Raw genomic sequence first — 12,344 nt, 5'->3', positions numbered from 1 at the left:
GAATACCATTGATATACACAATATAAAATATACTAAAGATAAAAATGTCATTAATATAATAATAAAAATGTATCATTGTTGTATGAATGATTTATATATTAAAATGTACAAGTATCAACATTTATTGAAAATGCAATTTTAACTATAATATTGATGAATAAAATAAAATTAAAAAAAAAAAAAAAAAACTTTAAACTTTAGTGTTCTTTAAATAAAAATGTGGGAATTTTATTGGATTTCGTCTTTGACCAATGCGTTGGTTCAAAGACAGAATCCCACAAACACCAACCCAATTTTATTTTTATATATATAAAAATTTTGATTTTTGTCTCGCAATTCCAACCCTCCCCTGCCTTCGGCTTCCTCCTGGCGCCACTGTTTCTCCTTTTCTTCCCCTTCCCCTTGTCCTCTTCCTTCTTCCGCCAGACATTTTGTCTTTCACCAATGCCGTCCTTGATCGCCTTTTAATTCGAAGAAGAAGGAGAAGAAGAAGAAGAAGAAGAAGAAGAAGGTGGGGTTCGGTCTTTTTCCCCATTTGATGAGATTGTAGTGTTGGTGGGTCATGGAGGGAGCGGAAATGGAGCTTGAGCGACGCAGCAAGTTTCTGAATGGGCTTATTTTGAAGAAGAAGGCGGGGGAGCATCAAGAGCACCGCGATCGTCTCAATGTTCGCGTTAGAGCCTCCGATATGCCGTTTCCTCTCCAGAATCGCGCTTTTAGTTGCGCTCGTGAACTTCTTGATTCCATGCCTGGGAAGCTCGATAGCAAACGCCTCGCTCTTGCGCTCAAAAAGGTAAGGCAAAAAAGATTAAAAACAAAATTATACCCTTGAACTCACTTTTGGCTCTGAAATGCGTTTTCCTGGTTGCCATTTTGGGTTAGGAGGAGTTTTATAGGATGGTTATTGGACTGTTTTGAGTACTGCCTGGAATGTGTTTGATGAAATGTCTATTTGGTATGAACTAAATTTATTTTCGCCATTTGAAGCCTGGGATTTCTGGGATCTCTACAAATCTAGGTTGAAAATTAATGGTTTCTGAATTTTGTTGCACTTGTTCCTCTTTTGGGATTTTACAACATAGTTAATTAACTACCTCTGTAAACTGTGCATGTTTTTCCTGATTTGAGCACTTCCAAACTTTGGGATTGACCTTTCAATTCCAATTTTGTGTAGCAAATTAAATGTTCTTTATTGCTCAAGAGTCCTCCCTAGACTTGTACTACCGTAGAGAGGGGATGCCATGAAAAAAGTTGTGGACAATGGACATGGCAATTCCTTCCAGTGGGAATTTGCTGCCCACCATTAATTCCATCATAGTTGATAGCCATCCACTACTGACACTGGCCAGCTGCCCTCTGACTGTTCAAAACATGTCGGAACAAGGAGATTGGAGTCATTGTCAAATACTAGATGCTATATTTAAACACTAGATTTAAGAGGAGCCCATCTTATTCTTCTCTTATGCCGTTGAATTTTCCCCTGAATTTGCCATTTTCTACTTCACATGTAGTTATGTCCCTGTGCCATGTGTTTTTTGTTTAATTGTAATGATATGCAAAGATCATGTTTGAAATCTTTGTTGTGAAATATTCAAAGCTCTCTTACCATTCTTGAGGAAAACAAATCTCACGAAAAACATAATCATTACAGTGGCTTGGCTAGAGCCTATATTCATTACAACAAAAATAATTATTTACAAGTCTGAAACCATCCTCGTTCTAAGTTGAGGCATTTTTTTTTTTTTTTTTTTTTTTTTTTTTTTTTTTTTTTTTTTTTTTTTTTTTTTTTTTTTTTTTTTTTTTTTTTTTTTTTTTTTNTACTTTAGGCTTTTTCAAAAGGCCTCATACGAATGGAAATAGTATTCCTTACTTAGATTAGCCAACGTGGGACTCCCTCCCAACAATCCTCAACCTTCCCGGTGGATGAGAGCATATTTGGAAGGTTTATTGTTGCCTTAAGTTTGATGTTAATGAAGGTTATATGGGTTTTGCAGGAATTTGATTCGTCCTATGGTCCAGCATGGCATTGCATCGTGGGAACTAGCTTTGGGTCGTATGTAACACATTCTCTGGGTGGGTTCTTGTATTTTTCAATCGATAAAGTTTACATCCTTCTCTTCAAAACGGCAGTGGAGCCTCTGTCTCGTGGAAAATCTTTGAAAGATTGAGTTTCTGAATTCTGAACGAGGATGGAACAGCAAGAACAACCAGCTTCGATCTTATTATTCTTTTTGGGTTGTATCATTGGGTTCCTCGTTCAAGAAACAGATTGTGCAGGTTCTTCTGTGATGTGAGTTGTGCATTAATTTTACTCGTTGGTTATGAAATTTTGTTGTGTGCAGGATTTGTGATGTTACCATCTTAACCTTCAAATGAAAATTAGACATGAACACTATATTAGGGTCACCTAAAAGATTGCGACTCCTTCCTTACCATTTCAAGTCTAATATTTTTACACAAGGATATTCAAATGATCCAAGAACCTGACTAATATAGACTACTCAAGTCAAATCATAAAAGGTGGGNCAATCTTAAAACCTTCAAATGAAAATTAGACATGAACACTATATTAGGGTCACCTAAAAGATTGCGACTCTCTTTGGTTCCTTCCTTACCATTTCAAGTCTAATATTTTTATTCAAGGATATTCAAATGATCTAAGAACCCGACCAATATAGACTACTCAAGTCAAATCATAAAAGGTGGGTTGGGTTAAAATTATGGTTTGAGTTGGATTTTTGAAAAATCTAAAAATTCGAGTTAATTCGTAGTTGATATTTTTTCTTGTCGGGTTAACTCGACCAACTTGAAATAGCGTTACAATCCAGTCCTATCAATATCAAAATTATTATAAAAATTAAGAATGTTTAATATTTATAATAGTTCAAAATTAGTTTGAAATATTAAAAAATAGGTGTTCATTAAGTTAGTTGACCACTCAGACAAAACACCACCGTTGATAAATGGATAAATTGACTCTCTTTCTCTACTCTCATTTCATTACTGCAACTCATTGACGTTCTGAGATAAGCAGACCAGAATCTTCCTCGCCCTTCATTCGAAGCTAAGAAATTGGGTATTTCCCTGACCTGCCGGAAGAGAAGGAAGGCGAAGAGCTCACTGACATGTCTGAGAACAAGAAATTCCCAAATCAGGTGGCCGTCTGCGGCAGTTCATCTCCCGGCGTTCGAATCGCGGCAGGGCCACCGCACGAGGCCTTATTTCTTGTACTGAGTTATCTTCCTCTATTTGAGATTCTTTCCATGGGCGCAGTCTGCGTATCGCTAAGAGACGCAGTGGAACACGATGTGTTGCCGTGGCTTCACCTCGCTGTCGATCGCCCCTTGAGCTCCCGGCTAAACGATTACATTCTGGAGCGAATCGCCCGAAAGGCCGATGGCCGCCTTCGAACCTTGGCTTTGATCAACTGCTTCAAGATTTCAGATTCTGCACTTCACGAAGTCGTTGAGAACAATCCCCTTCTCACCAAGGTATTTACATCTTCCTTTGAATGCTTGTGTTGATTGCTTAATCTAATGAATAATTTCTCCAAATTTGAGAGATGTATTCCTCCCTGTGACTCTCAATAATCCCCTCTCGAACAAAGTACATCATAGAACCTCCCTTGAATCCTATGCAGCCCTCGAACAACCTCTCTTTAATCGGGGTTGGACTCCTTCTCTGGAGTCCTTGAACAATGTACACCTATGTTCAACACTTTAGTTACTTTTGACTACATCTTCGATGCTCACAATTCTTTGTTCAACACTTTAGTCACTTTGTTTGCTTCGCACCTGACTTATGATTTATCCTTAAGTACTGACTACACATTCAATGCTCACAATTCTTTGTTCGACATTTGAGTATTCTATTGACATGACTAAGTTTAGGGTATGACTCTAGTACCATGTTATACGAGACCTTTTGGAGAAACCCAAAGCAAAACTATGAAAGTTTAGGTTCAAATTAGACAATATCAATACTGTTGTGGGGTGCATCAAATTACAACCTTAAAACAGAACATCTCAAGTATTTTCCTTTTTGATTCAGCTTTATGTACCTGGTTGCACGAGTTTGACTCCTGAGGGAGTGATTCGGGCAGTGGAGACTCTATCACAACATTCTCACAATTTGAATAGCCTAATGATTGGTGGCATTTACAACATAGAGAATGAACACCTTGAAGTCCTCAAGTACCATCTTCTCAAAAACGGATCGCAGCAGCAGCAACAACAACAGCAACAACGTCGTCTGTACCACAAGTACATTGAGGCATGGAAGTTGTTGAGGAACGAATACATGGCAATGATTGATGTAGAAATGTGCCCAAAATGCCAGGAGATAGGGAAAGTTTATGATTGCTCAAGGGAGAGATGCAAGATAAAGCAAGAGCAGAACTCTGGGGCAGAGTGCCGAGGTTGCAGTGGCTGCGTGCCAAGGTGCGAAGAATGTGGGGGATGCGTAGATGGTGATGAAACAGAGGAGGCTGTATGTGCGGGTATCTTGTGCACAAGTTGTTGGCTTCAGCTTCCCAAATGCAACCATTGTAATAGGCCATATTGCACGCGACACCGTCAGAATGTGGTAAGTAGCTCTGCTGCTGGGTTTGTTTGTGAAGTTTGTATTGAAACTTAGCATACTTAAATTGTGATCCAATATGTAGATGAGAGTAAAACAAATTATATGAAAATATGAAATACAAATATGGTATCCTCAACCATGTCAATTCTTTTGGAGTTTCTGTTGAAATAAAATTCATTCCGGTACCAATTTGTAGAAAATAACAATCCGCTTAGATACTAATTTGTAGAAATCAATGCTCGCTCTCAAACTAACTTGTTAAAATAACACTCACAATTTATAGAAATAAATGCTCGCTTTGAAACTAACTTGTTAAAATAACACTCACGAGGTTATGAAGGAGATGTCGAGGAGAGAGTAGAAGACAAAAGAAATTCTGAAAAACCCTTTTCTATTACCGTGTACTTTTAACTCTTACTCTGCTCTTGCTCTCTACCATTCCAATGAGAAACAAATAGTATTTATAATTTTTCTAAAACAAAAAATGGGCATTAGAATCACAGGTTTTCTAACCCATAAAACCACTACCGCTTACAAATAAATGTTTTGACTTTTGACTCAATTTTAAAACTCACATGAACTAAAAATANGTTGTGAAGGAGATGTCGAGAGGGGAGAGACAAGAAGACAAAAGAAATTCTGAAAAACCCTTTTCTATGACCGTGTACTCTTAACTCTTACTCTGCTCTTGCTCTCTACCATTCAAATGAGAAACAAATAGAATTCATAATTTTTCTAAAACAAAAAATGGGCATTAGAATCACACGTTTACTGACCCATAAAACCACTACTGCTTACCAATAAATGTTTTGACTTTTGACTCAATTTTAAAACTCACATTAACTAAAAATAGAAACTACCTCCTTCCTTCTTTTCATTTAATTTTACTTCCAACAAAACTCCCACATAAACTTAAATACTTCTATCATCTGTCGTGCCAATCATCTTCTTGTATTTGTCGAAAAGTACTTTCGGTTTTGCTTCGCACCTGACTTATGATTTATCCTTAAGTACTGACTACACATTCAATGCTCACAATTCTTTGTTCGACATTTGAGTATTCTATTGACATGACTAAGTTTAGGGTATGACTCTAGTACCATGTTATACGAGACCTTTTGGAGAAACCCAAAGCAAAACTATGAAAGTTTAGGTTCAAATTAGACAATATCAATACTGTTGTGGGGTGCATCAAATTACAACCTTAAAACAGAACATCTCAAGTATTTTCCTTTTTGATTCAGCTTTATGTACCTGGTTGCACGAGTTTGACTCCTGAGGGAGTGATTCGGGCAGTGGAGACTCTATCACAACATTCTCACAATTTGAATAGCCTAATGATTGGTGGCATTTACAACATAGAGAATGAACACCTTGAAGTCCTCAAGTACCATCTTCTCAAAAACGGATCGCAGCAGCAGCAACAACAACAGCAACAACGTCGTCTGTACCACAAGTACATTGAGGCATGGAAGTTGTTGAGGAACGAATACATGGCAATGATTGATGTAGAAATGTGCCCAAAATGCCAGGAGATAGGGAAAGTTTATGATTGCTCAAGGGAGAGATGCAAGATAAAGCAAGAGCAGAACTCTGGGGCAGAGTGCCGAGGTTGCAGTGGCTGCGTGCCAAGGTGCGAAGAATGTGGGGGATGCGTAGATGGTGATGAAACAGAGGAGGCTGTATGTGCGGGTATCTTGTGCACAAGTTGTTGGCTTCAGCTTCCCAAATGCAACCATTGTAATAGGCCATATTGCACGCGACACCGTCAGAATGTGGTAAGTAGCTCTGCTGCTGGGTTTGTTTGTGAAGTTTGTATTGAAACTTAGCATACTTAAATTGTGATCCAATATGTAGATGAGAGTAAAACAAATTATATGAAAATATGAAATACAAATATGGTATCCTCAACCATGTCAATTCTTTTGGAGTTTCTGTTGAAATAAAATTCATTCCGGTACCAATTTGTAGAAAATAACAATCCGCTTAGATACTAATTTGTAGAAATCAATGCTCGCTCTCAAACTAACTTGTTAAAATAACACTCACAATTTATAGAAATAAATGCTCGCTTTGAAACTAACTTGTTAAAATAACACTCACGAGGTTATGAAGGAGATGTCGAGGAGAGAGTAGAAGACAAAAGAAATTCTGAAAAACCCTTTTCTATTACCGTGTACTTTTAACTCTTACTCTGCTCTTGCTCTCTACCATTCCAATGAGAAACAAATAGTATTTATAATTTTTCTAAAACAAAAAATGGGCATTAGAATCACAGGTTTTCTAACCCATAAAACCACTACCGCTTACAAATAAATGTTTTGACTTTTGACTCAATTTTAAAACTCACATGAACTAAAAATAGAAACTTCCTCCTTCCTTTTTTCATTTAATTTTACTCCCAACAAAACTCTCCCATAAACTTAAATGATTTGTGCCAATCATCTTCTTGTATTTGTCGAAAAGTACTTTCAGTAACGGTTTTGTAAAGATGTCCGCAACTTGATCCTGACTTGCCACATGCAGCAATTCCACGTTTCCTTCCTTCACATGATCTCGGATAAAATAAAATCGAACGTCAATATGTTGCTTCTTTCATGGTTCAGTAGGTTCTTGGCCAACTCAATTGCTGATTTGTTGTCAACTTGTATTACGGTTGCACCTCGTTGCTTTAGCTTCATCTTACTCAACAAATTTCTAAGCCATATTGCGTGGCACACACACCAAGATGCTGCTACATACTCAGCTTCACACGTCGAGAATGTCACGATCGGTTGTTTCTTTGAAAGTCAAGTAAATGCTATGTTGCCCATGAAGAATACATAACCCGATGTACTTTTCCGATAGTCTATGTCTCTGCACCAATCACTGTTAGAGTAACCAAGTAACTTGTAATCTTCTGTTCTTGAGTAGAATAATCCAAGTGACAACGTTCCTTGGACGTATCGTAGGACTCGCTTTAATGCCTTCCAATGTGAATAGATTGGCTCCTCCATGAACCGGCTTATTATGCCGACACTTAATGAAAGATCTGGCCTTGTGCATGTAAGATAGTGAAGGCTTCCCACCAGGCTTCGGTACCTATTTGCATCTACTCGTTCTCCTTCATCGTACTTTGAGAGCTTTGCACCTGTTTCCATTGGTGTTGATACCGAGTTGCAATTTTCCATCTTGTTCTTCAAAATTTCCTTTGCATATTTCTCCTGTGATATAAATTACTTGTTTCTCCTTGTTTAACCTCCAAACCGAAGAAAAATTTCAACAAGCCCAAGTCTGTCATCTCAAATTTTTGCGTCATTGTGCTTTTGAACTCTTCTATCATTTCATCATTGTTGCCTGAGAAGATGAGATCATCGACATAAAGAGCGACAAGTATCACATTACTTTCACTCTTCTTTGTATAAAGTGAATGTTCGTGGGGACATTGCTTGTACCCATTCTCCTTAAAGTATGTGTCGATACGAGTATTCCATGCTCGCGGTGCTTGTTTCAACCTGTAAAGCGCCTTCTTCAATTTTAGTACCTTCTTCTCTTCTCCAATTTTCACGTACCTGGGAGGTTGTTTGAGGTATACTTCTTCTTCAAGTACACCATTCAAGAATATTGACTTGACATCCATTTAAAAAATCGGCCATTTGAATTGGGCTGCTTGGGAAATGATCAATTGGATTGTCTCCATTCTAGCGACGGGAGCAAACACTTCGTCATAGTCGATTCCCGCCTTTTGCTTGTATCCCTTCGCAACAAGTCACGCCTTGTACCGTTCAATCTCGCCTTGAGCATTCATCTTTCTCTTGAATACCCACTTCACACCTATGGGCTGACTTCGTTCCGATAATTCTGACACTTCCCATATGTTGTTGCGATGAATCGCTTTAATCTCCTCATCCATGGCAGTTTGCCACTTTGTGTCTCGCACCGCCTCTTCAAAGCTGATATTTTCAGCATCTGCCAGAAGACATACAAGGTGTACATCATTTGTTGAATCATACAAATCTCGCAAACTTCCCATCTTGGGTTGTCGTGGTTCATCTTCATCATCAGAGATTTCTGAGTCTGTTGGTGCAGCGACTGATGTTTCTCTAACTTCGATATTGACTTCCGTCGAATTGTTCCAGTCCCATTTGCTTGCTTCATTTACTCGCACATCGCGACTCACTGTCACCATCTTGCTTATCGGTCAAGTAGTTTGTATCCTTTTGTCTTCTCATCATATCCAATAAAGATATACCTTTTGCTTTTGTCTTCGAGCTTCGTTCTTTGTTGGTCCTGTACGTGAGCATAAGCTACACTACCGAACACCTTCAGATGAGAAATTGTAGGCTTTTGTTGGCTCCAAGCCTCTTGTGGTGTTTGATCATTTAACTTCGCATGTGGACATCGATTCTGTATGTAGATGGCGCATTGTACGGCTTCTTAAATTTAATTTGTACATCCGATTTCTTCCTATCTCGACTTGAGCAACCAAATGCCCTTTCCTATCCTTCAGGTGTAGTAAGCGGTCCTTTAGGAATATCGAGTAACCTTTCTCTGTGAGTTTCCCCATACTCAATATGTTGGTCTTGAGGTCTGGTACGTAATAAACATCTTGGATTGACCCCATCACACCATGCTTTTGCAAGAAGTGTATCGTACCCCGGCCTTTGACCTCCACCTTTGACGCATCTCCAAATGACACATGACCATCTTCAATCTTTTGCATTTCTTTGAATAGGTGCTCGTGACCGCACATATGGTTGCTTGCCCCTGAGTCGAGGTACCACAGAGTGTCGTTGTTGAAGTTCTCTTCATCTTGAGCCATCAAAAGAAGACCTTCATCTGTTACATCTTCCACGGCTAGGTTGGTTGTCCCTTCCACCCTTTTTCCGGCTCGACATGCTTTTGCAACGTGCCCCATTATGCCACAATTGTAACATTTGTCGAAGTTACAATTATTTGCATAATCGGATTGTCTCCATTCTAGCGACGGGAGCAAACACTTCATCATAGTCGATTCTCGCCTTTTGCTTGTATCTCTTCGCAACAAGTCACGCCTTGTACCGTTCAATCTCGCCTTGAGCATTCATCTTTTTCTTGAATACCCACTTCACACCTATGGGCTGACTTCGTTCCGATAATTCTGACACTTCCCATATGTTGTTGCGATGAATCGCTTTAATCTCCTCATCCATGGCAGTTTGCCACTTTGTGTCTCGCACCGCCTCTTCAAAGCTGATATTTTCAGCATCTGCCAGAAGACATACAAGGTGTACATCATTTGTTGAATCATACAAATCTCGCAAACTTCCCATCTTGGGTTGTCGTGGTTCATCTTCATCATCAGAGATTTCTGAGTCTGTTGGTGCAGCGACTGATGTTTCTCTAACTTCGATATTGACTTCCGTCGAATTGTTCCAGTCCCATTTGCTTGCTTCATTTACTCGCACATCGCGACTCACTGTCACCATCTTGCTTATCGGTCAAGTAGTTTGTATCCTTTTGTCTTCTCATCATATCCAATAAAGATATACCTTTTGCTTTTGTCTTCGAGCTTCGTTCTTTGTTGGTCCTGTACGTGAGCATAAGCTACACTACCGAACACCTTCAGATGAGAAATTGTAGGCTTTTGTTGGCTCCAAGCCTCTTGTGGTGTTTGATCATTTAACTTCGCATGTGGACATCGATTCTGTATGTAGATGGCGCATTGTACGGCTTCTTAAATTTAATTTGTACATCCGATTTCTTCCTATCTCGACTTGAGCAACCAAATGCCCTTTCCTATCCTTCAGGTGTAGTAAGCGGTCCTTTAGGAATATCGAGTAACCTTTCTCTGTGAGTTTCCCCATACTCAATATGTTGGTCTTGAGGTCTGGTACGTAATAAACATCTTGGATTGACCCCATCACACCATGCTTTTGCAAGAAGTGTATCGTACCCCGGCCTTTGACCTCCACCTTTGACGCATCTCCAAATGACACATGACCATCTTCAATCTTTTGCATTTCTTTGAATAGGTGCTCGTGACCGCACATATGGTTGCTTGCCCCTGAGTCGAGGTACCACAGAGTGTCGTTGTTGAAGTTCTCTTCATCTTGAGCCATCAAAAGAAGACCTTCATCTGTTACATCTTCCACGGCTAGGTTGGTTGTCCCTTCCACCCTTTTTCCGGCTCGACATGCTTTTGCAACGTGCCCCATTATGCCACAATTGTAACATTTGTCGAAGTTACAATTATTTGCATAGTGGCCATATTTCTGACATTTATAGCACTGAATGTTTGATCGGCCGCCTCTTCCTCGACTGCGTCCTCTTCCACGCCAATTTGCTTGGCTCGATAGTCTTCTCATTATAGATTTCTTCGTAACTGTTGCCTTGACCACCTCGACCATTCTCGCAGTTTCCACGACCTCTACCTTGAACATTTTGAGTATAAAGTACTTTTTCATCATTTATTGATGCATTCGTCTGAAGTGCTTGATCGAGTGGCTCCTCCTTCTTTTTCTTACGTTGCTCGTGTGCCTCGAGAGAACCGGCAAGCTCATCGATTGTGAATTTTGCTAGATCCTTCGACTCTTCTATGGCACATACAACATTCTCGAAGTTTTCAGTTAACGACCTCAAGATTTTCTCCACAACCCGTGTCTCGGGTAACATTTCTCCATTTCGATTTAGCTGATTCGCCACCATCTGTACACGTGTAATGTAGTCAGATACATTTTCTGACTCCTTCATCTTCATGCTCTCCAACTCGCCACGCAGAGTCTGGAGATGCACCTGCTTGACTCGGTCGGTTCCTTTGAACACCTTTTCTAGAGTGTCCCACGCTTCTTTTGAAGTAGTTGCCCTTGCAATCTTCTCAAAGCCCGACTCGTCAACAGCTCGGAATAGCATGTATAATGCTGCCTTATCCTTTGATCGTAATTCTTTTAGCGCCTTGTTTTGCGCCGCCGTATAACCCGTGATATCCTTCGGTTCTTCGAAACCTTCTTCGACCACCTCCCATGCGTCTTGCGAACTGAGAAGAGCTTTCATTTGGATGTTCTAATTTTCGTAGTTCGTCTTCGTCAATCGTGGTAGCGGCATTTGTCCCATCATGTTCGCCATCGTCTCTAATACCAATTTGTTGAAATAAAATTCGCTCTGATACTAATTTGTAGAAAATAACAATCCGCTCTAATACCAATTTATAGAAATGAATGCTCGCTCTGAAACTAACTTGTTAAAATAATACTCACGAGGCTATGAAGGAGATGTCGAGAGGGGAGAGACAAGGAGACAAAAGAAATTTTGAAAAGCTCTTTTCTACTACACTGTATTAACTCTTGCTCTGCTCTTGCTCTCTACAATTACAATGAGAAACAAAACATATTTATAATTTTTCTAAAGTTAAAAATGGCCATCAAAATCCCACGTTTTCTAACCCATAAAACCACTAGTTCTGAAATAAATGTTTGGCCCTGAATTTTAATGATGGTGTTAATATAACACATACGGAAGCAATTTGGATCTTAGGCACTTTTAGAACATCAATTATAGTCAATAACTAGCATGTTCATAAGNTTACTAATTTAAGGAAAGACTAAATAAAGAAAAAACCAACCGGCCTTCTATCTACCAACCTCCATCGAGAGAAGTTTTGCGATCTCAAGAACATGTCAGTTGAGGAGGTTGTTGGTCTTCTTAAAGTTCATGAGAAGAGACTTCGTGGATATGAAGACAAAGAGGAGGAGAAACACCTCTTACTCACACATGAGGAGTGGCTCGCACGGACAAAAAAAAAAAAT

At 39.4% G+C, this 12,344-nt stretch overlaps 3 protein-coding genes across 3 annotated transcripts; all 3 read left to right on the top strand.

Moving 5' to 3' along the window:
- The first annotated feature begins 313 nt into the window (after positions 1 to 313).
- On the top strand, positions 314 to 2,406 carry LOC111809340 (dynein light chain LC6, flagellar outer arm). The gene is made up of 2 exons (XM_023695784.1): positions 314 to 793; positions 1,995 to 2,406. The coding sequence occupies exons 1-2, from the start codon at positions 563 to 565 to the stop codon at positions 2,166 to 2,168; spliced, it is 405 nt and encodes a 134-aa protein (XP_023551552.1). The 5' UTR covers positions 314 to 562; the 3' UTR covers positions 2,169 to 2,406.
- A 676-nt stretch (positions 2,407 to 3,082) lies between these two features.
- Positions 3,083 to 4,725, top strand: LOC111809339 (F-box protein SKIP28-like). The gene is made up of 2 exons (XM_023695783.1): positions 3,083 to 3,491; positions 4,051 to 4,725. The coding sequence occupies exons 1-2, from the start codon at positions 3,126 to 3,128 to the stop codon at positions 4,633 to 4,635; spliced, it is 951 nt and encodes a 316-aa protein (XP_023551551.1). The 5' UTR covers positions 3,083 to 3,125; the 3' UTR covers positions 4,636 to 4,725.
- A 926-nt stretch (positions 4,726 to 5,651) lies between these two features.
- On the top strand, positions 5,652 to 6,500 carry LOC111808711 (F-box protein SKIP28-like). Its single transcript, XM_023694858.1, has 2 exons — positions 5,652 to 5,659; positions 5,795 to 6,500. Exons 1-2 carry the CDS (start codon positions 5,652 to 5,654, stop codon positions 6,408 to 6,410), a joined length of 624 nt encoding a protein of 207 aa, XP_023550626.1. The 3' UTR covers positions 6,411 to 6,500.
- The last annotated feature ends 5,844 nt before the right edge of the window (positions 6,501 to 12,344 follow it).

Source organism: Cucurbita pepo, chromosome LG13, assembly GCF_002806865.2.
Source record: "Cucurbita pepo subsp. pepo cultivar mu-cu-16 chromosome LG13, ASM280686v2, whole genome shotgun sequence".
Lineage (NCBI taxonomy): Eukaryota > Viridiplantae > Streptophyta > Magnoliopsida > Cucurbitales > Cucurbitaceae > Cucurbita > Cucurbita pepo.
This window is presented reverse-complemented; position numbering and strand designations above follow the sequence as displayed.

Bases quoted from the DNA above. Each gene is read 5' to 3' on its own strand.
- LOC111809339 (XM_023695783.1), top strand. From the start codon at position 3,126: ATGTCTGAGAACAAGAAATTCCCAAATCAGGTGGCCGTCTGCGGCAGT. The intron at 3,492-4,050 runs GTATTTACATCT...TTTTTGATTCAG, and splicing joins ACAATCCCCTTCTCACCAAG to CTTTATGTACCTGGTTGCAC.
- LOC111809340 (XM_023695784.1), top strand. From the start codon at position 563: ATGGAGGGAGCGGAAATGGAGCTTGAGCGACGCAGCAAGTTTCTGAAT. The intron at 794-1,994 runs GTAAGGCAAAAA...TGGGTTTTGCAG, and splicing joins TCGCTCTTGCGCTCAAAAAG to GAATTTGATTCGTCCTATGG.